The following is a 26248-nucleotide window of genomic DNA, read 5'->3' on the forward strand; positions in this document are numbered from 1 at the left end:
ATGTCAGCTTTCTGCCTCGACCTGCACACATCCAAGGCTGCGATTTCAGCACCACCCGAGCTGGACAGCGACTGCATGGAGCACCCGGTGGATCAGGGCAACAAAACCCCAGAAGAAAAGGGAAGATTTCAGGGCCACTCGCTGCTACACACCGGCTCTGGAGGCCTCGGGATGGCGTTGGAAGAGGAATTAGCCATGCTTACTGGGGAGCAGGACGACGAGGAGGAGGAAGAGTTGTCTGAATTGGAGACGCCTGTAATTGGACAGAATACAGACTTGTTGTCGCTCTTCCGTCAAAAAGAAAAGGACTTGGTTTTAGCTGCTAAACTAGGCAAGGCTCTGCTAGAGCGTAACCAAGACCTGACTAAGCAATATGATAAAATGAACAAAGATCTTAACGATAAACTAGAGGTAAGTAGCTTTACACTCACTGCCAAATACTGTATAATCACATTCAGTCCTTCCAGATCTGTTTTTCAAATCACAGTTGTTTGGCCATCCTTTTTGTCTCAGTAAATTAATGTGGAGTTAAGCAGTGTATGTAACCATATTCAACTGATTAGGACTGCCCTCCATTATTGTAGTGCTGTTGAGCAGATGTCACATTGTAAACAGTTTTTTCAGACTGTCTACAATTTACAGCTAATCTCCATACAGTGTAATAACAGTATAATGCCTCTCTCATAAAAACACTTGTGCACAAAACACTGCTCTAACAGCAGACTGAGGTCACTCAATTCTCACAATTACTTTTTATTTATATGCTTTTACTGTCATTACCTGACACTGACAGGTAGCATTGACACAGGTGGAGAGGAGGTATTCACAACATCTTGGGGTGTCACTAAAGCCCTGAAACCCCATAGATGTCTGTTGCATTTGTTCACGCTGACAGCAGAGCTTTTGTTCATCACATATGAAACCCCCCACTCCACTCAGCACATGGCCTGGAGTGGAACAACTACTAATCCCCTGTTAATGTCCCATGGAGATGGCCTACTGTATCTACTGTAGGCTACATCTGCTCAGGGCCCTGATCTCTAACAACACAGCACTACGCTATTACCCAGTGTACAATATTCATCAAGGAATTTCAAAGCTTTTTAGGGCCAGATAACATTGTTCGTTATCCTTTTACAAACCTTGTTTTACCAACCATGTTTTATTCCTGACACGCCTCTTTGTTCAGGACTGATTACCCAACATGCTCTGGGCTACATCATGTGTGTAACCAACCATGCCACCCATCCCAACCCCCCATACCCTGACCCCCTGGTTCTCTCATATTATAAGCCCACACTCATATCCCCACCCCCTGCCTCAGCTTTATAAAGCTCTGGATAGAAAGGAGCAGAAGCTTTGTGCTATCCTTTCACAATCCAATGTCTGTTACTACTACTACTAGTCTCAGGCCTAACCTGGTCCCTCCAGTCCAGTAGCATCTCTAACCCTGTCCCTTGTCTCCCCTCACCCACAGCACCATGAGCAGGAGAAGCACGAGCTGCGGCGGCGGCTGGAGAATAGGGAGGGGGAGTGGGGGGACCGCGTGGCGGAGCTGGAGATAGATGTCCAGCAGCTGCAAGGAGAGCTGGAGCGCCATCAGGTCCAGCTGAGAGAGGCCGATCGCGACAAGTCCACGGCTATGAGGGAGCTGTCAGAAGAGAACCACCGCCTGCTGGAGCAACTTAACCGGGTGAGTGGAGATAACTATCTGTCTGTGGACCTTTTTGTCTGTCTGTAGACCTGTCATTCGGTCTGTCTGTCTGTCTGTGGACCACTGGGCCTCAACACTGGATGTCTCAGTCTGCCGTGTTCATGTCTAGAGAGGGTACAACTATGTTCTCATATAGAATGCATACATGCACATACATAGACTGCTTCAATCTCTTTCCCCATGTCTCTATCTCTCTCTCTCTTTCTCTCTCTCTCTCTCTCCCTCTCTCTCTCTCTCTCTCTCTCTCTCTCTCTCTCTCTCTCTTTCTCTCTCATACAGATCAATATATGCTAAGTCATCGAAAGTGGAACATTCACCTCTTAAATGCTGAATCATGTAGAATGATTTAGGCTGCATAATACTTATGCAACCCTCCTATCCATATTGATCAGTAACTACAGGCTGTTAAAACATATTTGATGTTTTAGGTAACAAAATGTTTTGATAACCTACATGATTGATGGGATAAGAACCGAAAAAAACTGAGAAAGAATGATAGGATGACAGGGAGAGTGGAGGAGGTAAATGTTCAATCAGAGCACATCCACTTTGTAAAGGGTTATGGACATGTGTCAGGAGAAGCTTTCATTGATTCGACTCCATGGACAGGCTGGACTGATGGAGGTGAGCAACAGTGCTGTAGGTAATACTGTTGATTAGACTCCCCTAAGAAGCTGGATTGACTACAGCCCGAATTCAAATCACTCAAACCTAACTAAAGTGGGAGGCATTGCCCTGACAACCTGACTAGCTGAGTGGTCAATTCCTTTTAGGCCTAAATCCCAATGGGAAACTAATGGAAACACCGGCCAGGAAGGTAGTAGACAGCTCTTCTACCAACTTGAGTCGAGGTGCAGCAAAAAATCACATGAATATCTGGAAAAACTATTTTTCCTAATGGACATTCATTCCAGGACAGAAACACCCAATGTTTCCATTCATTCCATATCCTCTACATCAACAGACTGTTAGAAATTATTTTACTGCTGCTCATTTTACCAATAGCATACCAGGCTGAGGCTGATAGGCACGGCGTCACATAGCTGTTTCTAAAAGAGACTAGCTTTCCAGTGACGCGAGGGACAGGGATATGCTTTTGTGCGAGTTGAAGGGACATATTGATACCTTTAATCTGGGTATGTTAAGGCTGTTACATGGAGAAAGCTGTGTGTTGACTTCAGTCAGAGGGCCAGTCTCATTTTAATAGCCAGAGAAGCTTCAGATGTGGAGATAGGCGGGTGTTGCCTGCTGATGTGCTCTGGTGACACCAGTGACAGTGTTGTAGGTGTGGGTGACAATGCCTGTGGTGCAGTGCTGTCTGTCCTGGGAATAGATGTGAGCTGCAGTCAGGCAGATGCTGCTTCCTTCCACAGCCCAGCAGGGAGAGAGCTAGCTAGCGGTCAATGGCTGTTTTTACGCTCCTGGCCAGGGCTGCTGCTGGCTGTGCGCTGTTACAGATACAGAGACAGCAGCAGCACCGCTGGGTTATACAGACCTGCTTCACCTCTCATTTCCATCTCTGATCAGATTAAAGTGAAATACATGTCAACCACCATCAGTCTCTGACCAATGAGGGGGCCCTGAACTGGTCTGTTGCTATGGATCCTGCTAGGTATGTAATTAAGTTGCAGTTGATTTAAAAGCAGCCTTGGTTAATATGAAATTGGTGTAGATGGGGGGGGGGGGGGGGGGGGTAATTTATGAGTGCTAATAGAGAGTATTGATCAGGCTTGCGTGATTCACTGCTGTCGGATGCCAGAGAGACCTCCTGTGTAATAAAATGAATGAAGTCAGACATGGTAATCTCTCTGTTACTAAGCAATGGCCTGCTTACACCACAGCTCTGAGTACACATCCTCCTAGGGAACCCACACCAGACTCTGACAAACCTCCCAGTAGTAGAGCCACCAGAGTCTGTCTGTCTGTCTGTCTGTCTGTCTGTCTGTCTGTCTGTCTGTCTGTCTGTCTGTCTGTCTGTCTGTCTGTCTGTCTGTCTGTCTGTTTGTATGTCTGTCTGTCTGTCTGTCTGTCTGTCTGTCTGTCTGTCTGTCTGTCTGTCTGTCTGTCTGTCTGTCTGTCTTTGAGCGCGTAGTCCTATCCGAAGGCATGGATTAGGAGATGTTTTGGCTTTGTAATGACATATTCTTTGTAGCAGCATTAGTAGAGACAAGGATGCTGACTGTTTTATCTACGGACAGACCATTTAGTCTGGCAAGACTCACTACAAAACAAGCAATAAATTCATTTCCAAGGTTCTTTAAGATCTATTCTTTAAGATCTATTGTTTAAGATCTATTATTTTAGATCTATTCTTTAAGATCTATTCTTTAAGATCTATTCTTTTAGATATATTCCATATCGGTAGCTCCATTCTAACCGGGCCACTCTGGACACATTCACTGGGGACCAGACTCAGACACATGACAGGAGTGCCACATGTGTCCACTGTCTTCCAGTCTAAAATAAAGCACCCCCCTGTGAAGGAGTGACAGAAATAAGTGGTAATCTGTTGCAGGCTGCAGTCATGACAGCGGAGAGCCTGGAGAATGGCTAGAATCCTATCATGTGTCTGACAGCTCTTCCAATGGCCATTCTCAAAACAAAGCTTTAAAGATTACACTCACAATAACAATGCACTTTCATAATAACAGATTAGAGTGAGGAACCAATAATCTGCTGGAACCAAGTCTCTGATTGGATGCAGCAGGAATGACCTTGGTGTGGTGGGGCTGGCCACAGGAAGTGATGTAAAACGCAGTGTGTAAGATGCGGCAGTGAAGGGATTAGGTCATAATCCTCTGTAATAGACTTTTTTATGCATTCAATCAGCAGCCAGAACAACAACACTACTCCATACTGCACTCGCAGCTAATTAAAAACTGTCACCCTGTCTGTGTGTGAGCCATTGACCCTCATGTTAAGGGACAGTGCAAACCTGCCACTAATACACTAGGACACGGGAGCCATTCTCTATGAACTAGACTTAAATATATGAGAGCCACACAAGTCACTGACATATTCAACAGCCACATACTGTAGAGACACAGACACTTACTACTCATACAGACTCAAAGAAGCACAGACGTAAAAACACATCTAAACCCAGTGGTGTCTGCTGGTCTGGTAGGCTTGGCTGTCCTGGGGTGTGAGGTTGACCAATCCCCTGAGGCCTAATCTGATCAGAGTGAACCAGCGAGGAAGGAACATTTCTCTAATTGCATTACAGCACACATTTAGAAAGGGGTAGACCTGACTCCAGCACAAATGCCTACATATTTTAGGCTATAACCCTGATCAAATCAAAACCCCAAATCTCTGGCTACGCCAAGATGATCAGACACCCACAGCTCCTCCAGTGACCTTATTGGAGCTGCTTGTTTTTAGGCCAATGTGTAGATGGGAGTAATAATGTGCTGTGTGGTTACTAAGACCCCCTTAAGGCCTTTTGTTAGGTCTATGTGTATGTGTACACTGAAGCTCTGCATTACACTATGATAAACTCATAGACCTCAACTAACTGTAATGAGCTACCATGGGCCATGGGTAATACTCTGTTGTGCTCTGCTCTGCTCCATGGCTACCTACCACCGTATAAAACACCTAGGTGAACAACACACACCGTGTGTTCAACACAGACACTGGGCATCTTTCCAGGCCATCAGTTGTGATGAGGAACAGAAGCATCAGGTCTAGAATGGATCCTAAGGCTGCAAAGGGACAGAGGACACCTGCTGCTGCTCCCTGCCTGCTGCTACTGCTCCCTGCCTGCTGCTACTTCTCCCTGCCTGCTGCTACTGCTCCCTGCCTGCTGCTACTTCTCCCTGCCTGCTGCTGCTGCTCCCTGCCTGCTGCTACTTCTCCCTGCCTGCTGCTACTTCTCCCTGCCGGCTGCTACTGCTCCCTGCCTGCTGCTACTTCTCCCTGCCTGCTGCTGCTGCTCCCTGCCTGCTGCTACTTCTCCCTGCCTGCTGCTACTGCTCCCTACCTGCTGCTACTGTTCCCTGCCTGCTGCTACTGCTCCCTGCCTGCTGCTACTGCTCCCTGCCTGCTGCTCCTTCTCCCTGCCTGCTGCTGCTGTTCCCTGCCTGCTGCTGCTGCTCCCTGCCTGCTGCTGCTGCTCCCTGCCTGCTGCTGCTGCTCCCTGACTGCTGCTACTGCTCCCTGCCTGCTGCTCCTTCTCCCTGCCTGCTGCTGCTGCTCCCTGACTGCTGCTACTTCTCACTGCCTGCTGCTACTGCTCCCTACCTGCTGCTACTGCCTGCTGCTACTGCTTCCTGCCTGCTGCTACTGCTCCCTGCCTGCTGCTACTGCTCCCTGCCTGCTTCTGCTGCTCCCTGCCTGCTGCTACTTCTCACTGCCTGCTGCTGCTGCTCCCTACCTGCTGCTACTGCCTGCTGCTACTGCTCCCTGCCTGCTGCTACTGCTCCCTGCCTGCTGCTACTGCTCCCTGCCTGCTGCTACTGCTCCCTGCCTGCTGCCATCAGTGGTGCTGACATTCAGAGCTTCATTGATAACGTTAAACTGTGTTACTTTTATTTAACTAGGCAAGTCAGTTAAGAACAAATTCTTATTTACAATGACGGCCTACACCGGCCAAACCCGGACGACGCTGGGCCAATTGTGCACTGCCCTATGGGACTCCCAATCACAGCCGGTTGTGATACAGCCTGGATTCAAACCAGGGTGTCTGTAGTGACGCCTCTAGCACTGAGATGCAGTGCCTTAGACCGCTGCGCCACTCAGGAAACTGGAAGAGTGACATATGTATTGTTTTAGTGCATGGCATGACCAGGATCATATAGATCCATAAACTAATACACTGTGTGCTATGACTAAGGAAAATGCCAGAAACATGGCCACCTAGCCACACAGCTCCATCAATCCTGTCTCTCTCTCTCTGGTTGCTATGACAACCCAGGTGTCATATGTGAGATTTCATGTGTTACCATGGGAATGTGCTCTCTGTGACACTGTGTGCTGTACAGCCAGCCCAATGTCAGGTTGTAACACAGATCCACCTGACATGTACACACATGGACTTGCAAGTCATCTTCAACCATATGTGTATAATAGATTGTGCTGTACAGTTTGTTCTGCATCCTGAGGAGAGGGCAGAGAGAGAAAGAGGGAACAGATAAGCCATTGGAAATCACTGATTTAATTACCGATATTAAAAATGAAGAGGATACAAGTGGTAAATCCGTTAAGGATCCACCTACCCCCTCTCAATTCCACACCCATAGGTGTAAGCAAGAACATTAGACTGGAAACCACAGAAACTCTGCTATGTTCTTGTATTAAAGACGCTATGGATTAGGCCTGTATGTAGGGAAGATATTGTTCCTCTCCTATCAAAGACTGCAGTAAATTAAAGGGTTTTGAGAATGTTGTGATTATCCCTTTGAAAGATCATGGCTTGGCACAAGGTCAATGTTCCCTCAAAGCTGTGCGCATGCGCCACCTCCTTCAGGACAGCGGCGCAGAAGAAATACCATGCCGCGCAGAGACGCAAGAGATTGAACTTCACTGAGTTCGCTCCATTAGTATGCACTATATAGATCAACGTTTTTTCTGTGATCGAATCAACATTATATCAGCCCCCTTTCAATGCAACAAACCAAACCAAATCTAACTTTGCAAGACTGAGTTTGTGATTTTGTTGTATGCAGAGCCAAAGCGCAACGGAGTAGAATTATGTTGGTGGTCTTTCAATCACCAGCGAGTGAATGCGCTTTTCAGATCAGTTCAGATCAGAGCGCAGAGCCGCGCGTGTGCACATGTGTTGATATTCTTTGCTGGTTGGCGAGTTATTAGCCCAGTTATAGATAAGTATAGGCCAATGGGGAGATACTGCTTCCTACAAGAGCACAAAACGTGCAGTCTACATTTCAAGCTGTCTTTGAAAAGCCTGTCAGGTAAAAAGCTTATGTCTTAATTAAAGGTGCAGTGTTGAATTGTGAGACAAGCTTGAATATGCAAATAAGCCAATAGGCAGAGGGGTAACCTACATTATCTAATTCTCTGTATGGTAATAATAATTCATTGTATTTTGTAAAGTGGGTTCTTGCATCGTACAACACAATACAATGAAATTTACAGTCACCTGTTTGGCCAATGACCAAGTAAAAAATCATGAATTAATGTCAAACCCTTCATAATGTTAAAACGTTTTTAAAAGTCTCATGCAATGTAGGCCTGCATTGAACACCAGGCTAAGTAGGCCTGCATTGAACACCAGGCTACTGTAGGCTATATCATAGAAATCAAAAGCTATTTCCATCTGAAAATGTTATGGGATTTGCTCCATTGGTTTTGTTGGTAGACCTACATTATGCTCCAATAGCCGCAATAGCCTATTGGCTAGCCTCAGTGTTCACTGTAAACGTGCGCCGGAAGTTGCACAAAATTCTCACAATGTTCAAGTTTCTGCTCACAAGACCAAACATTTGCTCAGTGCCCCAGGAAATTAGAGGGAACATTTTACAAGGTACTGTACCTTTGTGTCCTGACTCTGGAGAAAGAATGAGCATTTATGCTTGTCTCTCAGCATATTGAGCCCTAGTTTTTGGCCTGGATTCTGTTGCAGTAGTCCAATTTCCCCCATGTACTGATAATACTTGATCTGGGATCTGAGGACTTTATGCCCAGATTAAGGGGAATATCAGTACATCTGGCAACACAGTGAAATATCCTGTTTTTCCTCTGATCTCAATCTGTCAGGCGCAGTGTGACACTTGAGTCAAATGTCACATTCCCACTGTGACTGGGCTCTGCATAGACCTCCACTGAGGAGACAGATACATCAGCCAGTTTAGCAGAGATGAAGAGCTGTATGCATCTTTCTGGCCTGGTTAGGAGAATGTGAAGCACATTCAGAATGGCAGAGTAGAGCAGCTGTGTTTGAATGTCTAAGAATACATCAAACTAATGATTCTGCGTTTGGTATAGGCTATATCATTCCTCCCATGCATCACTGGGGACGACAAGGTGCCATTATGAAAAAGGGGTACATAGAAGTAGAAGACTTGTAGGAGTGCCACAACAAACGTTTTCTTATTTTTGTAAGCATAGTGCACTGACCAAACAGTGTTATGACACAGCACAGATTTTAGTTTTCAGGTTGTTCTTCCCTTAGTCTCCCACACAGAATACATAAAAATTACAACCTCTCTCTGAGTTACTTAAGGACACAAGTGCATTCAAGTGTGAATGGAACACATACATTTTTCCTCACCTATAAAAGCTTTCCAAAAAGCAGGGTGTAGTGCAGATTTATGAGTATAAGCCCTGTATTATTACACAATATGCCATGCTAGTTCCACGAATCACCAACAGATGTCCAGTGGGGAAACCATAAATCTCACCCAAATCTCTAACTCACTTACAGTAGACTGTAGTAGAAAAGTCAACTCTGTTTTGGACTCAGACAGACAGATGGGTGGAGAGCTCTGTCCAATTACATTATACCTGTAGGTCTAAAACAAGGATAGAGCATTAGAGAGCGGCTGTGTTTGGTAACTTCCTGTTCTTACCTGTCCCATGCAGTCACTACTCACGAAGGTGTCACCAGTCACCACGGTGGCCAACAATTCAACCGCTGACTGAAAGATCCTATAAACATCGGACTGCCACCTAGAGGCAAACATATCAAACATCTGCCACGGATATAGAGTATCAGTAGCAAACAGATGTAGCGATATGATTCCACCTGGTTGTTATTTGTCAGAGCTGGCATACAGCTGACCTTTGATTGTTTGTTTGACCGGGGGGCTGCAGGTAACCTAGCTGTTAAGAGCGTTGGGCCAGTAACAGAAAGGTTGCTGGTTTGAATCTCTGAGGCAACTAGGTGAAAAATCTATCAATGTGCCCATGAGCAAGGCACTTAATCCTAATTGCTCATGTAAGTCGCTCTGGATAAATGACTCTGCTAAATGACTAAAATGTAAATTATTTTTGACAGTAATCAGCCTGTTGGATTAATGTTTTGTGGAATTTCTAATGAAGACAGAGATCTATTAGATATCAAAGTGTCATGATTATGGGGGAATACTGTAGTCAGAGGTGTACAGACAGTATATCACATCTCTATATTCTCAGTAAGCCAGGGCTTTATCTATCTTGACATCTACCTGTTAAGTTACATTTGCCTCCAGTGAATAAATCAATAATTGCTTTGTTAAATGGCAATTATATTTCTCCTCAGTGCAGAGGCTGGAGAGGTGTAAGTGAAGGGTATCAAGGATTCCACCATCTGTTGCCATGGCAGTGATGATGATCATTAGAGTCTGGGCTTCCTGAGTGCATCCTCACTTATGCTAATGAGGTTCTGTTGGTCTGGCTTTGTGATCTGCACGCGGCCGGTAGGCAGTGGGTTGTTGATCAGAACAGTCCAATGAGCTCGGCCAGGGAAGGGGGCAGTAGGGACCAAGCTCTAAATGGAACATTCCAGATGTTAAAGGTTGAGTTACTCAAACCTGTGCTTTTACAGGAACAGTTCTGCTGTGCAGCTGGATTCCAGTTATAGGAACACTGTGGTGACTCAGAGGTAACAGTGTGTCAAATCAAATACCACTCCAAGCATTACCGTGTTGGGTACTGACTCAATGTGAAGTGTGTGAGTGGCGTGAGGATGTGTTGTTGTGAGAGTTCTGAACTGTTCTGAATTATGACTTTACAACCCTACCGTTATGGACCTTGTATTACATGTGGAAGATGTTGATATTTGTCATATTGTAATGGCTTTTTTTAATTGCCTCTGAGGCAAGTTGTATTGAATTGTAAGAATAACATGTTATACAATTATTTGTTAATGTATTTGTTCTCACGCTCTGTGTCTGGGGTGTGTTTGTGTGTCTCCAGGCTACAGATGTGGAGAGGCAGCTGTCCACTCAGGTCCACTCGTTACGGGATGACTTCAGAGAGAAGAGCATCTCTACCAACCAGCACATGACACGACTAGAGAGCCTACAGGCTGAGGTGAGACTAGAGAGCCTACAGGCTGAGGTGAGACTAGAGAGCCTACAGGCTGAGGCGAGACTAGAGAGCCTACAGGCTGGGGCGAGACTAGAGAGCCTACAGGCTGAGGCGAGACTAGAGAGCCTACAGGCTGAGGCGAGACTAGAGAGCCTACAGGCTGGGACGAGACTAGAGAGCCTACAGGCTGGGGCGAGACTAGAGAGCCTACAGGCTGAGGCGAGACTAGAGAGCCTACAGGCTCAGGCGAGACTAGAGAGCCTACAGGCTGGGGCGAGACTAGAGAGCCTACAGGCTGGGGCGAGACTAGAGAGCCTACAGGCTGGGGCGAGACTAGAGAGCCTACAGGCTGAGGTGAGACTAGAGAGTCTACAGGCTGGGGTGAGACTAGAGAGCCTACAGGCTGAGGCGAGACTAGAGAGGCTACAGGGTGAGGTGAGAGACTAGAGAGCCTACAGGCTGAGGCGAGACTAGAGAGCCTACAGGCTCAGGTGAGACTAGAGAGCCTACAGGCTCAGGTGAGACTAGAGAGCCTACAGGCTCAGGTGAGATTAGAGAGCCTGTGAGACTAGAGGGCCTACAGGCTGGGGCGAGACTAGAGAGCCTACAGGCTGAGGCGAGACTAGAGAGCCTACAGGCTCAGGCGAGACTAGAGAGCCTACAGGCTGGGGCGAGACTAGAGAGCCTACAGGCTGGGGCGAGACTAGAGAGCCTACAGGCTAGGGCGAGACTAGAGAGCCTACAGGCTGGGGCGAGACTAGAGAGCCTACAGGCTGGGGCGAGACTAGAGAGCCTACAGGCTGGGGCGAGACTAGAGAGCCTGCAGGCTGAGGTGAGACTAGAGAGTCTACAGGCTGGGTTGAGACTAGAGAGCCTACAGGCTGGGGTGAGACTAGAGAGCCTACAGGCTGAGGTGAGACTAGAGAGTCTACAGACTGAGGCAAGACTAGAGAGTCTACAGACTGAGGCAAGACTAGAGAGCCTACAGGCTGAGGTGAGACTAGAGAGCCTACAGGCTGAGGTGAGACTAGAGAGCCTACAGGCTGAGGTGAGACTAGAGAGCCTACAGGCTCAGGTGAGACTAGAGAGCCTACAGGCTCAGGTGAGACTAGAGAGCCTACAGGCTCAGGTGAGACTAGGTGAGACTAGAGAGCCTACAGGCTCAGGTGAGACTAGAGAGCCTATAGGCTGAGGCGAGACTAGAGAGGCTACAGGCTCAGGTGAGACTAGAGAGCCTATAGGCTGAGGTGAGACTAGAGAGGCTACAGGCTGAGGCGAGACTAGAGAGGCTACAGGCTGAGGTGAGAGACTAGAGAGCCTACAGGCTGAGGTGAGACTAGAGAGCCTACAGGCTGAGGTGAGACTAGAGAGCCTACAGGCTGAGGTGAGACTAGAGAGCCTACAGGCTGAGGTGAGACTAGAGAGCCTACAGGCTCAGGTGAGACTAGAGAGCCTACAGGCTCAGGTGAGACTAGGTGAGACTAGGGAGCCTACAGGCTCAGGTGAGACTAGAGAGCCTATAGGCTGAGGCGAGACTAGAGAGGCTACAGGCTCAGGTGAGACTAGAGAGCCTATAGGCTGAGGCGAGACTAGAGAGGCTACAGGCTGAGGCGAGACTAGAGAGGCTACAGGCTGAGGTGAGAGACTAGAGAGCCTACAGGCTGAGGCGAGACTAGAGATCCTACAGGCTGAGGCGAGACTAGAGAGCCTACAGGCTGAGGTGAGACTAGAGAACCTACAGGCTCAGGTGAGACTAGAGAGCCTACAGGCTCAGGTGAGACTAGAGAGCCTACAGGCTCAGGTGAGACTAGAGAGCCTACAGGCTCAGGTGAGACTAGAGAGCCTACAGGCTGAGGTGAGACTAGAGAGCCTACAGGCTGGGGTGAGACTAGAGAGCCTACAGGCTGGGGTGAGACTAGAGAGCCTACAGGCTGAGGCGAGACTAGAGAGCCTACAGGCTGAGGCGAGACTAGAGAGCCTACAGGCTGAGGCGAGACTAGAGAGCCTACAGGCTGGGGTGAGAGACTAGAGAGCCTAAGGGCTGAGGTGAGAGACTAGAGAGCCTACAGGCTGAGGTGAGAGACTAGAGAGCCTACAGGCTCAGGTGAGACTAGAGAGCCTACAGGCTGGGGTGAGACTAGAGAGCCTACAGGCTGGGGTGAGACTAGAGAGCCTACAGGCTGAGGCGAGGCTAGAGAGCCTACAGGCTGAGGCGAGACTAGAGAGCCTACAGGCTGAGGTGAAACTAGAGAGCCTATAGGCTGAGGTGAGAGATTAGAGAGCCTACAGGCTCAGGTGTGACTAGAGAGCCTACAGGCTGGGGTGAGACTAGAGAGCCTACAGGCTGAGGTGAGACTAGAGAGCCTACAGGCTGAGGCGAGAGTAGAGATCCTACAGGCTGAGGTGAGACTAGAGAGCCTACAGGCTCAGGTGAGACTAGAGAGCCTATAGGCTGAGGCGAGACTAGAGAGGCTACAGGCTCAGGTGAGACTAGAGAGCCTATAGGCTGAGGCGAGACTAGAGAGGCTACAGGCTGAGGCGAGACTAGAGAGGCTACAGGCTGAGGTGAGAGACTAGAGAGCCTACAGGCTGAGGTGAGACTAGAGAGCCTACAGGCTGAGGTGAGACTAGAGAGCCTACAGGCTCAGGTGAGACTAGAGAGCCTACAGGCTCAGGTGAGACTAGAGAGCCTACAGGCTCAGGTGAGACTAGGTGAGACTAGAGAGCCTACAGGCTCAGGTGAGACTAGAGAGCCTATAGGCTGAGGCGAGACTAGAGAGGCTACAGGCTCAGGTGAGACTAGAGAGCCTATAGGCTGAGGCGAGACTAGAGAGGCTACAGGCTGAGGCGAGACTAGAGAGGCTACAGGCTGAGGTGAGAGACTAGAGAGCCTACAGGCTGAGGCGAGACTAGAGATCCTACAGGCTGAGGCGAGACTAGAGAGCCTACAGGCTGAGGTGAGACTAGAGAACCTACAGGCTCAGGTGAGACTAGAGAGCCTACAGGCTCAGGTGAGACTAGAGAGCCTACAGGCTCAGGTGAGACTAGAGAGCCTACAGGCTCAGGTGAGACTAGAGAGCCTGTGAGACTAGAGGGCCTACAGGCTGGGGCGAGACTAGAGAGCCTACAGGCTGAGGCGAGACTAGAGAGCCTACAGGCTGAGGCGAGACTAGAGAGCCTACAGGCTCAGGCGAGACTAGAGAGCCTACAGGCTGGGGCGAGACTAGAGATCCTACAGGCTGAGGCGAGACTAGAGAGCCTACAGGCTGAGGTGAGACTAGAGAACCTACAGGCTCAGGTGAGACTAGAGAGCCTACAGGCTCAGGTGAGACTAGAGAGCCTACAGGCTCAGGTGAGACTAGAGAGCCTACAGGCTGAGGCGAGACTAGAGAGCCTACAGGCTGAGGTGAGACTAGAGAGCCTACAGGCTGGGGTGAGACTAGAGAGCCTACAGGCTGGGGTGAGACTAGAGAGCCTACAGGCTGAGGCGAGACTAGAGAGCCTACAGGCTGAGGCGAGACTAGAGAGCCTACAGGCTGAGGCGAGACTAGAGAGCCTACAGGCTGGGGTGAGAGACTAGAGAGCCTAAGGGCTGAGGTGAGAGACTAGAGAGCCTACAGGCTGAGGTGAGAGACTAGAGAGCCTACAGGCTCAGGTGAGACTAGAGAGCCTACAGGCTGGGGTGAGACTAGAGAGCCTACAGGCTGGGGTGAGACTAGAGAGCCTACAGGCTGAGGCGAGGCTAGAGAGCCTACAGGCTGAGGCGAGACTAGAGAGCCTACAGGCTGAGGTGAAACTAGAGAGCCTATAGGCTGAGGTGAGAGATTAGAGAGCCTACAGGCTCAGGTGTGACTAGAGAGCCTACAGGCTGGGGTGAGACTAGAGAGCCTACAGGCTGAGGTGAGACTAGAGAGCCTACAGGCTGAGGCGAGAGTAGAGATCCTACAGGCTGAGGTGAGACTAGAGAGCCTACAGGCTCAGGTGAGACTAGAGAGCCTATAGGCTGAGGCGAGACTAGAGAGGCTACAGGCTCAGGTGAGACTAGAGAGCCTATAGGCTGAGGCGAGACTAGAGAGGCTACAGGCTGAGGCGAGACTAGAGAGGCTACAGGCTGAGGCGAGAGACTAGAGAGCCTACAGGCTGAGGTGAGACTAGAGAGCCTACAGGCTGAGGTGAGACTAGAGTGCCTACAGGCTCAGGTGAGACTAGAGAGCCTACAGGCTCAGGTGAGACTAGAGAGCCTACAGGCTCAGGTGAGACTAGGTGAGACTAGAGAGCCTACAGGCTCAGGTGAGACTAGAGAGCCTATAGGCTGAGGCGAGACTAGAGAGGCTACAGGCTCAGGTGAGACTAGAGAGCCTATAGGCTGAGGCGAGACTAGAGAGGCTACAGGCTGAGGCGAGACTAGAGAGGCTACAGGCTGAGGTGAGAGACTAGAGAGCCTACAGGCTGAGGCGAGACTAGAGATCCTACAGGCTGAGGCGAGACTAGAGAGCCTACAGGCTGAGGTGAGACTAGAGAACCTACAGGCTCAGGTGAGACTAGAGAGCCTACAGGCTCAGGTGAGACTAGAGAGCCTACAGGCTCAGGTGAGACTAGAGAGCCTACAGGCTCAGGTGAGACTAGAGAGCCTGTGAGACTAGAGGGCCTACAGGCTGGGGCGAGACTAGAGAGCCTACAGGCTGAGGTGAGACTAGAGAGCCTACAGGCTGAGGCGAGACTAGAGAGCCTACAGGCTCAGGCGAGACTAGAGAGCCTACAGGCTGGGGCGAGACTAGAGAGCCTACAGGCTGGGGCGAGACTAGAGAGCCTACAGGCTGGGGCGAGACTAGAGAGCCTACAGGCTGGGGCGAGACTAGAGAGCCTGCAGGCTGAGGTGAGACTAGAGAGTCTACAGGCTGGGTTGAGACTAGAGAGCCTACAGGCTGGGGTGAGACTAGAGAGCCTACAGGCTGGGGTGAGACTAGAGAGCCTACAGGCTGAGGTGAGACTAGAGAGTCTACAGACTGAGGCAAGACTAGAGAGCCTACAGGCTGAGGTGAGACTAGAGAGCCTACAGGCTGAGGTGAGACTAGAGAGCCTACAGGCTCAGGTGAGACTAGAGAGCCTACAGGCTCAGGTGAGACTAGAGAGCCTACAGGCTCAGGTGAGACTAGAGAGCCTACAGGCTCAGGTGAGACTAGGTGAGACTAGAGAGCCTACAGGCTCAGGTGAGACTAGAGAGCCTATAGGCTGAGGCGAGACTAGAGAGGCTACAGGCTCAGGTGAGACTAGAGAGCCTATAGGCTGAGGCGAGACTAGAGAGGCTACAGGCTGAGGCGAGACTAGAGAGGCTACAGGCTGAGGTGAGAGAGAGCCTACAGGCTGAGGTGAGACTAGAGAGCCTACAGGCTGAGGTGAGACTAGAGAGCCTACAGGCTCAGGTGAGACTAGAGAGCCTACAGGCTCAGGTGAGACTAGAGAGCCTACAGGCTCAGGTGAGACTAGGTGAGACTAGAGAGCCTACAGGCTCAGGTGAGACTAGAGAGCCTATAGGCTGAGGCGAGACTAGAGAGGCTACAGGCTCAGGTGAGACTAGAGAGCCTATAGGCTGAGGCGAGACTAGAGAGGCTACAGGCTGAGGCGAGACTAGAGAGGCTACAGGCTGAGGTGAGAGACTAGAGAGCCTACAGGCTGAGGCGAGACTAGAGATCCTACAGGCTGAGGCGATACTAGAGAGCCTACAGGCTGAGGCGAGACTAGAGAACCTACAGGCTCAGGTGAGACTAGAGAGCCTACAGGCTCAGGTGAGACTAGAGAGCCTACAGGCTCAGGTGAGACTAGAGAGCCTACAGGCTCAGGTGAGACTAGAGAGCCTACAGGCTGAGGCGAGACTAGAGAGCCTACAGGCTGAGGTGAGACTAGAGAGCCTACAGGCTGGGGTGAGACTAGAGAGCCTACAGGCTGAGGCGAGACTAGAGAGCCTACAGGCTGAGGCGAGACTAGAGAGCCTACAGGCTGAGGCGAGACTAGAGAGCCTACAGGCTGAGGCGAGACTAGAGAGCCTACAGGCTGGGGTGAGAGACTAGAGAGCCTAAGGGCTGAGGTGAGAGACTAGAGAGCCTACAGGCTGAGGTGAGAGACTAGAGAGCCTACAGGCTCAGGTGAGACTAGAGAGCCTACAGGCTGGGGTGAGACTAGAGAGCCTACAGGCTGGGGTGAGACTAGAGAGCCTACAGGCTGAGGCGAGGCTAGAGAGCCTACAGGCTGAGGCGAGACTAGAGAGCCTACAGGCTGAGGTGAAACTAGAGAGCCTATAGGCTGAGGTGAGAGATTAGAGAGCCTACAGGCTCCGGTGTGACTAGAGAGCCTACAGGCTGGGGTGAGACTAGAGAGCCTACAGGCTGAGGTGAGACTAGAGAGCCTACAGGCTGAGGCGAGAGTAGAGATCCTACAGGCTGAGGTGAGACTAGAGAGCCTACAGGCTCAGGTGAGACTAGAGAGCCTATAGGCTGAGGCGAGACTAGAGAGGCTACAGGCTCAGGTGAGACTAGAGAGCCTATAGGCTGAGGCGAGACTAGAGAGGCTACAGGCTGAGGCGAGACTAGAGAGGCTACAGGCTGAGGCGAGACTAGAGAGGCTACAGGCTGAGGTGAGAGACTAGAGAGCCTACAGGCTGAGGTGAGACTAGAGAGCCTACAGGCTCAGGTGAGACTAGAGAGCCTACAGGCTCAGGTGAGACTAGAGAGCCTACAGGCTCAGGTGAGACTAGGTGAGACTAGAGAGCCTACAGGCTCAGGTGAGACTAGAGAGCCTACAGGCTGAGGTGAGAGACTAGAGAGCCTACAGGCTCAGGTGAGACTAGAGAGCCTACAGGCTCAGGTGAGACTAGAGAGCCTACAGGCTGGGGTGAGACTAGAGAGCCTACAGGCTGAGGCGAGGCTAGAGAGCCTACAGGCTGAGGCGAGACTAGAGAGCCTACAGGCTGAGGTGAAACTAGAGAGCCTATAGGCTGAGGTGAGAGATTAGAGAGCCTACAGGCTCCGGTGTGACTAGAGAGCCTACAGGCTGGGGTGAGACTAGAGAGCCTACAGGCTGAGGTGAGACTAGAGAGCCTACAGGCTGAGGCGAGAGTAGAGATCCTACAGGCTCAGGTGAGACTAGAGAGCCTACAGGCTCAGGTGAGACTAGAGAGCCTATAGGCTGAGGCGAGACTAGAGAGGCTACAGGCTCAGGTGAGACTAGAGAGCCTATAGGCTGAGGCGAGACTAGAGAGGCTACAGGCTGAGGCGAGACTAGAGAGGCTACAGGCTGAGGTGAGAGACTAGAGAGCCTACAGGCTGAGGTGAGACTAGAGAGCCTACAGGCTGAAGTGAGACTAGAGAGCCTACAGGCTCAGGTGAGACTAGAGAGCCTACAGGCTCAGGTGAGACTAGAGAGCCTACAGGCTCAGGTGAGACTAGGTGAGACTAGAGAGCCTACAGGCTCAGGTGAGACTAGAGAGCCTACAGGCTGAGGTGAGAGACTAGAGAGCCTACAGGCTCAGGTGAGACTAGAGAGCCTACAGGCTGGGGTGAGACTAGAGAGCCTACAGGCTGGGGTGAGACTAGAGAGCCTACAGGCTGAGGCGAGGCTAGAGAGCCTACAGGCTGAGGCGAGACTAGAGAGCCTACAGGCTGAGGTGAAACTAGAGAGCCTATAGGCTGAGGTGAGAGATTAGAGAGCCTACAGGCTCCGGTGTGACTAGAGAGCCTACAGGCTGGGGTGAGACTAGAGAGCCTACAGGCTGAGGTGAGACTAGAGAGCCTACAGGCTGAGGCGAGAGTAGAGATCCTACAGGCTGAGGTGAGACTAGAGAGCCTACAGGCTCAGGTGAGACTAGAGAGCCTATAGGCTGAGGCGAGACTAGAGAGGCTACAGGCTCAGGTGAGACTAGAGAGCCTATAGGCTGAGGCGAGACTAGAGAGGCTACAGGCTGAGGCGAGACTAGAGAGGCTACAGGCTGAGGTGAGAGACTAGAGAGCCTACAGGCTGAGGTGAGACTAGAGAGCCTACAGGCTGAAGTGAGACTAGAGAGCCTACAGGCTCAGGTGAGACTAGAGAGCCTACAGGCTCAGGTGAGACTAGAGAGCCTACAGGCTCAGGTGAGACTAGGTGAGACTAGAGAGCCTACAGGCTCAGGTGAGACTAGAGAGCCTATAGGCTGAGGCGAGACTAGAGAGGCTACAGGCTCAGGTGAGACTAGAGAGCCTATAGGCTGAGGCGAGACTAGAGAGGCTACAGGCTGAGGCGAGACTAGAGAGGCTACAGGCTGAGGTGAGAGACTAGAGAGCCTACAGGCTGAGGCGAGACTAGAGATCCTACAGGCTGAGGCGAGACTAGAGAGCCTACAGGCTGAGGCGAGACTAGAGAGCCTACAGGCTGAGGCGAGACTAGAGAGCCTACAGGCTGAGGTGAGACTAGAGAGCCTACAGGCTCAGGTGAGACTAGAGAGCCTACAGGCTCAGGTGAGACTAGAGAGCCTACAGGCTGAGGCGAGACTAGAGAGCCTACAGGCTGAGGTGAGACTAGAGAGCCTACAGGCTGGGGTGAGACTAGAGAGCCTACAGGCTGAGGCGAGACTAGAGAGCCTACAGGCTGGGGTGAGAGACTAGAGAGCCTACAGGCTGAGGTGAGAGACTAGAGAGCCTACAGGCTGAGGTGAGAGACTAGAGAGCCTACAGGCTCAGGTGAGACTAGAGAGCCTACAGGCTGGGGTGAGACTAGAGAGCCTACAGGCTGGGGTGAGACTAGAGAGCCTACAGGCTGAGGCGAGGCTAGAGAGCCTACAGGCTGAGGCGAGACTAGAGAGCCTACAGGCTGAGGTGAAACTAGAGAGCCTATAGGCTGAGGTGAGAGATTAGAGAGCCTACAGGCTGAGGTGAGACTAGAGAGCCTACAGGCTGAGGCGAGAGTAGAGATCCTACAGGCTGAGGTGAGACTAGAGAGCCTACAGGCTGAGGTGAGACTAGAAAGCCTACAGGCTGAGGTGAGACTAGAGAGCCTACAGGCTGAGGTGAGACTAGAGAGCCTACAGGCTGAGGTGAGACTAGAGAGCCTACAGGCTGAGGTGAGACTAGAGAGCCTAATAAAGGTTTAAAAAATAAGTTAACAAATATTGCCCTATCAGTTTTTCCTCCTTTTCTATCAATCATTCAATTTCTCCGTGTTCCCCTCCTCTAATACCGTGACTGACTCCTTCCTCTTGACTGGAGCAGCAAGGGCTAGAAGTGAGTGGTTATATTGGTTTTTCTGCATGCTGCATGTCGCATGTGTGTACATGTCCCACTGTACTGCTATGGAGCATGAGATACTGTATGTTTCTGTCTGTGAAACATTTATCAGGAGAATACACAGTAATATCTGTAATGTGTAATGTCAGCCATCTAGCTTAGGGTCATAGAATGATAACATTACAGATATATTATACCTCTCTGCCTCCTCTTTAAAAGTAGGTCTTATTGGAGAGGAGTAACCCTCACTGCAGAGACTGCACTGTAATTGAGGGAAAAAGCTACCGCTCTATATTTAGCTCAGATATACTGCAATGTCTGGGTGTTCCCAGGGTTCCAACGGGTTTTCTTCATTTAAAGTGACAAGGATGGATCAGTCCTGCTAGACAGAGAAAATCACAGCAATGTCAACCAAAATATCTGAAGGGCACACGAAGAACATGAATCTACAAAGAAGTCCACATGGTGGCAAAGAAGTCCACATACTGCGCTGTAAAGTAGGTTACCAGATGTAGGCCAAAGCATGGATGGGGGATAACGAGAAAGAACAAGAACTGACGTTTGTTTAATGGATTAAGCTGCTCAGGCTACCACCGAATATATTACAAACAACTCTCCTTGTATCACTAGAAATGTGCAGTGTTTGTGCAATGTTAGCCTTCAGTCCGAGGCCACTTTATAGACTGATGAAGGAATAAACTGTTATCAGGTCCATTTGGACTATCAGCTTACCACGGAGACATTCCTGTAAATGAGGGTGGCAGAAACCTCCTACGCCTATGCTAGGCAACAAAAAATTTGGGACCAGGGGGAGTACTTTAATCTTCTGGAACATTTGAACTCCTAAGAGTCAGTCAGGAGAGAAACAGATTTATAGAGGCTAACACTGAGTGCAGATAGCTACCAAAACAAAACAAAACAACATCTTCACTGTCCTAGGTTCCCATAGCACAATGTGTAACTTGGCTATTGGGGTTGTGTATCTTGTCAGATTAAGATGCTGTCGGAGCGTAAGAGAGAGCTGGAGCGTCGGGTTAACGCTGTGCTAGAGGAAAACGAGCTACTTCAGAACACTGTTGACGACCTGAGGGAAAGAACGCTAGTGCTGGAGAAACATCACCACGAGAAGGACTTACAGGTACGATCTCTGTCGCTCTTTGTACAGTGCCAAGATATTCCTGTATTATGTGTGAACGTGTATATGGGTTTATAGACATGTTCTGTATTTGTGTGTGTCTGAGTGTGTTATGTTGATCTGTAGGGTATCAGTGCTCTGTGTTGACCACTGTGTTGACCACTGTGTTGACCACTGTGTTGACCACTGTGTTGACTACTGTGTTGACTACTGTGATGACTACTATGTTGACCACTGTGTTGTCTACTGTTTGTTGTCCACTGTATTGCTATGTGTGTCCAGTTACGGCAGAGCCAGCTGGAGCTCCAGGAGGTCCGGGTGTCCCACAGACATCTGAGTGCCCGCTTTGAGGAGCTCACAGAGGAGAGAAGTCTACAAGGCCTCAGCCCACACCCTGCCAGCCTACTCTGTGAGATAGAACAGAGCATGGAGCAAGAGGAGCAGGAACAGGAGAGGGAGCAGGTACACGCATGCACAAGCACAGACACACATACACACGCCCACGCGCACTCGCACGCACGCGCGCGCGAACACACACACACACACACACACACACACACACACACACACACACACACACACACACACACACACACACACACACACACACACACACACACACACACACACACACACACTGCTTTGTGAGATAGAGTGACATACAGAGAGTCCTAGATATGATATCAGTGATTCATAGTGTATTATAAACAGTCTTTGCTAAGCTGCTCTCCCTCTCTGTCTCTAGCTTCGTCTCCAGCTGTGGGAGGCCTACTGCCAGGTGCGCTCGCTCGTCTCCCACCTGCGGGGCAACGACATCACAGACTCAGCCCTGTCCACTGACTCCTCCATGGACGAGTCCTCAGAGACATACTCAGCCAAGGATGTTCCCATAGGGAGCCTGCATGCCAGTCTACTGGAGCTACGCAGACTCACACAGAACCTGCTAGACGGCAACGAGTCCACGGTACTGACCGTCACACACAGATATACATTGTAGAATAATAGTGAAGACATCAAAACTATGAAATAACACATTTTATATTTGAGATTTTTCAAAGCAGCCACCCTTTGCCTTGATGACAGCTTTGCACACTCTTGGCATTCACTCAACCAACTTCATGAGGTAGTCACCTGAAATGCCTTTCAATTAACAGGCGTGCCTTGTTAAAAGTTAATTTGTGGAATTTCTTTCCTTTTTAATGCGTTTGAGCCAATCAGTTGTGTTGTGACAAGGTAGGGTTGGTATACAGAAGATAGCCCTATTTGGTAAAAGACCAAGTCCATATTATGGCAAGAACAGCTCAAATAAGCAAAGAGAAATGACCAAAAGTCCATCATTACTTTAAGACATGAAGGTCAGTCAATGCGGAAATGTTTGTGCAGTCGCAAAAACCATCAAGCAGTATGATGAAACTGGCTCTCATGAGGACCGCCACAGGAAAGGAAGACCCAGCGTTACCTCTGCTGCAGAGGATAAGTTCATTAGAGTTACCAGCCTCAGAAATCGGCAATTAACTGCACCTCAGATTGCACCTCAGATTGTTCAAGTAACAGACACATCTCAACATCAACTGTTCAGAGGAGACTGCGTGAATCAGGCCTTCATGGTCGAATTGCTGCAAAGAAACCACTACCAATAAGAAGAAGAGACTTGCTTAGGCCAAGAAACACGAGCAATGGACATTAGACCAGTGGAAATCTGTCCTTTGGTCTGATGAGTCCAAATGTGAGATTATTGTTTCCAACCACCATGTCTTTGTGAGACGCAGAGTAAGTGAACGGATGATCTCTGCATGTGTGGTTCCCACCGTGAAGCATGGAGGGGGTGTGATGGTGTGGGGGTGCTTTGCTGGTGATTTATTTAGAATTCAAGGCACACTTAACCAGCATGGCTACCACAGCATTCTCCAGCGATACACCAACCCAATCTGGTTTGCGCTTAGTGGGACTATCATTTTTTTTTTCAACAGGACAATGACCCAAAACACACCTCCAGGCTGTGTATGGGCTAATTGACCAAGAAGGAGAGTGATTGAGTGCTGCATCAGAAGAACTGGCCTCCACAATCACCCGACCTTAACCCAATTGTGATTGTTTGGAATGAGTTGGACTGCAGAGTGAAGGAAAAGCAGCCAACAAGTGCTCAGCATATGTGGGAACTCCTTCAAGACTGTTGGAAAAGCATTCCAGGTGACTACATCATGAAGCTGGTTGTGAGAATGCAAAGCTGTCATCAAGGCTACTTTGAAGAATCTAAGAAATAAAATATATTTTGATTTGTTTAACACTTTTTTGGTTACTACATGATTCCATATGTGTTATTTCATAGTTTTGATGTCTTAACTATTATTCTACAATGTAGAAAATAGTCAAAATAAAGAAAAACCCTTGAATGAGTAGGTGTTCTAAAACGTTTGACCGGTAGTGTATATATGTTTAAATATATATATATATATCCATTGATTCTTGAAGAATATAACTTATAGATGATGCCTCATGAGCTTAGTTCAACTGTCACACTCCATGAGAACCTAAAATATAAGATTGTTTTTCTCCAGTGAATGTAAACAAACTCTGTATAGCCTCATAACATGGTTAAAACAATGAGTAGGTGTGTCCAAACTTTTGACTGGTACTGTACATATGAAAATACTGACCAGATATACTATACAGATATTTAGTTCCTCCATGCATCCAATAAAGAGTGTGCGATATTCAGTATACACTCAAAACAACTCCAAATGAATTGAGTTGAGTTTGACCTGAATTCACAATATAATGAGTCTATGTGTGTTGTTGTGGTTGTGTGTGAGCAGGGTTCTCGCCGTAGTGACGAGGAGGCTCTTGAAGACCAGGTTCGAAAGCTTGGGGAAGAGGTGAGAGGAATGAGAGAGCTGTACGAAGCAGAGCAGGATAGAACACGGAACAGCCAAGAAGAGGTTCTACAACTCCATAATCAGGTACTACTGCACACAGAGCTTTATCATCACTGTTGTTCTCCAACAAGATCACTTCAACACAGCTTTGTTATTCAAGCTAGACACAGATGGGATTTCTTACTCACGAGGTTGACAATGTGTCTGATGAGTGTCTCCTATGTCATTCCTCCCCTGTCCTGAAGATGGCGATGCTCTCTGTGGAGATGTGCTCCGTACAGGAGGAGAGTGAGCGTATGAGGGCAATGTCTGAAGCACAAGACCCCAGTGAACAGCTCCAAAGTGCTATACGAGACCGAGATGATGCTATTTCCAAGTAAGACCATAAAACATAGCACATTTTTGGGGCACAACTACATTGTATGTTTGTCCTGTATGTAATAGGCTAGCATATAACAACAATTAGTTGTTTTACAGTCATCTCCCGAATAAGCATAAGCATTCAGCATAATGAGAGCATAGAAACTAGAGAGGTGCTGTTTATCTCTAAGCTGTGTGTCTGTCTGCCTAACAGGAAAAAAGCGGTGGAGATGGAGCTGGCCAAGTGTAAGATAGATATCATGTCTCTGAACAGCCAGCTCCTGGACGCCATCCAGCAGAAGCTGAACCTATCACAGCAGCTGGAGGCCTGGCAGGTGGGTCAGAGGTCAGGGTTCATGAGGGGGCACACTAGACCACTCATAGTATGAGTTATTTCATTTTAATTTTTGGATTATTTAAAACACAATTCAGCCACACATGTGGATACACTGTATTTAAAATAATGGAGGATAACACAATAAAGTTGAACAACTTATTTCCATTGTAGTCCGCTGACTTATTTCCATTGTAGTCCGCTGACTTATTTCCATTGTAGTCCGCTGACTTATTTCCATTGTAGTCCGCTGACTTATTTCCATTGTAGTCCGCTGACTTATTTCCATTGTAGTCCGCTGACTTATTTCCATTGTTGTCCTCTGGTTGTTACTGAATGGACTGTCAAACTGAATGGACTGTCAAACTGAATGGACTGTCAAACTGAATGGACTGTCAAACTGAATGGACTGTGAAACTGATAGATAAAGTAACAAATACAATATGAATGTGTATCTGACAGCTCATATGTGTACGAATAACAAAACGTATATGAATGTTCACACAGCAATTATCATTCTTAATGTGTACTGTATTTATTCATTAAATAAGAGTATACTAGTGGACTGAAATTCACAGTTGTAGGTTTAGGTGAAAATGTGTATATGGTGATCTTTTCCGCACCACATCCTGTCCTCTCCTCTAACTTTCCACTGTCCAAAGCGTGTGTATGAGTTAACATGTACGATACTGTACGTACCCTGAGTTGCCAATTTACACGAGTGTCTGAAGTACTAATTCACTCCTCAATGAGTTTCAACCTTGGGTTTTCATTGAACATACTGCAAACAATTAAGCAAGTTGGGCTAGTAGCTATCTAACTAAATTGAGGAATCAGTGTATTACTTTCCCTTCCCTCCCTCCCTCACCCGTAACTAGCAGCTCTTTCCTCTCTCTTTCCCTGGCTGCAGTTTGCCTCCTCAGGGCTCTTTACTGTGTGGCTCTTGTGGTTTCTGATCTAGTGGCCTTTCTCAGCTTCCGTACCACCCTTTCTCCCCTGTGGTACCCCCCTTCTGCATTAGAGGTGAGGTGTGCCATCTCACCCTGGTTCTGTCCGGTGCGACTCTTCCATGCCACGCTGAGCCATTCCATGCCATGGCCTGCTGACTCAACAGAAATGCGCTCACCCATTCTAAGCCATTTGATCACCCAAAACCACCCACTTCCATGCCAATCTGTCACACCATCCTCCTGCCTCCTGTTTCTCTTCTCTAAAACCCCCTGTGCTCTTTAACATCCCCTCACATTCATTTTACCTATCTATCACTACTGTGCTCACCCTCTCTCGCTGTCACTCATTCATTCTGTCTTTCTCTCTCTTAGGATGATATGCACAGTATGATTGATCAGCAGCTTATGGAAAAGCACCAGGAGGAGTGGAGGGTGACCCCTTACACCCTCGCTGGGCCCTCTGGGGGTCGCGGGGGCCCCTCCGGCCAGTCCTCCAGACGAGCCAGTCGTCTCTCCGATGGAGACAAGAGGCTCTTTTCCTTCTTCAAAAAGAACTGAGTGCCTCTGGACTGGCCCAAGTGAACACGAGAGAAAAGAACAAGAAAAAGAGATGGAGAAAGAGTAAAGGTAAAGCCAAAGACAAAGGGTAGTGATA

General features: G+C 49.0%; 1 protein-coding gene across 1 annotated transcript; it reads left to right on the forward strand.

Annotated features, from left to right (window-relative positions):
- Positions 1-26151, forward strand: LOC120054329 (BICD family-like cargo adapter 1). Its single transcript, XM_039001744.1, has 9 exons — positions 1-411; positions 1478-1693; positions 10574-10690; positions 20930-21076; positions 21356-21535; positions 21819-22037; positions 24195-24325; positions 24524-24644; positions 25966-26151. The coding sequence occupies exons 1-9, from the start codon at positions 1-3 to the stop codon at positions 26149-26151; spliced, it is 1728 nt and encodes a 575-aa protein (XP_038857672.1).
- Positions 26152-26248: the final 97 nt, after the last annotated feature.

Source organism: Salvelinus namaycush, chromosome 1 (genome assembly GCF_016432855.1).
Source record: "Salvelinus namaycush isolate Seneca chromosome 1, SaNama_1.0, whole genome shotgun sequence".
Classification (NCBI taxonomy): Eukaryota; Metazoa; Chordata; class Actinopteri; order Salmoniformes; family Salmonidae; genus Salvelinus; species Salvelinus namaycush.

Excerpts from the sequence above, each read along its gene's own strand:
- LOC120054329 (XM_039001744.1), top strand. The coding sequence starts at position 1 with ATGTCAGCTTTCTGCCTCGACCTGCACACATCCAAGGCTGCGATTTCA. Across the intron at positions 10,691-20,929 it reads TAGAGAGCCTACAGGCTGAG|ATTAAGATGCTGTCGGAGCG; the intron begins GTGAGACTAGAG and ends GTATCTTGTCAG. Across the intron at positions 24,326-24,523 it reads CGAGATGATGCTATTTCCAA|GAAAAAAGCGGTGGAGATGG; the intron begins GTAAGACCATAA and ends TCTGCCTAACAG.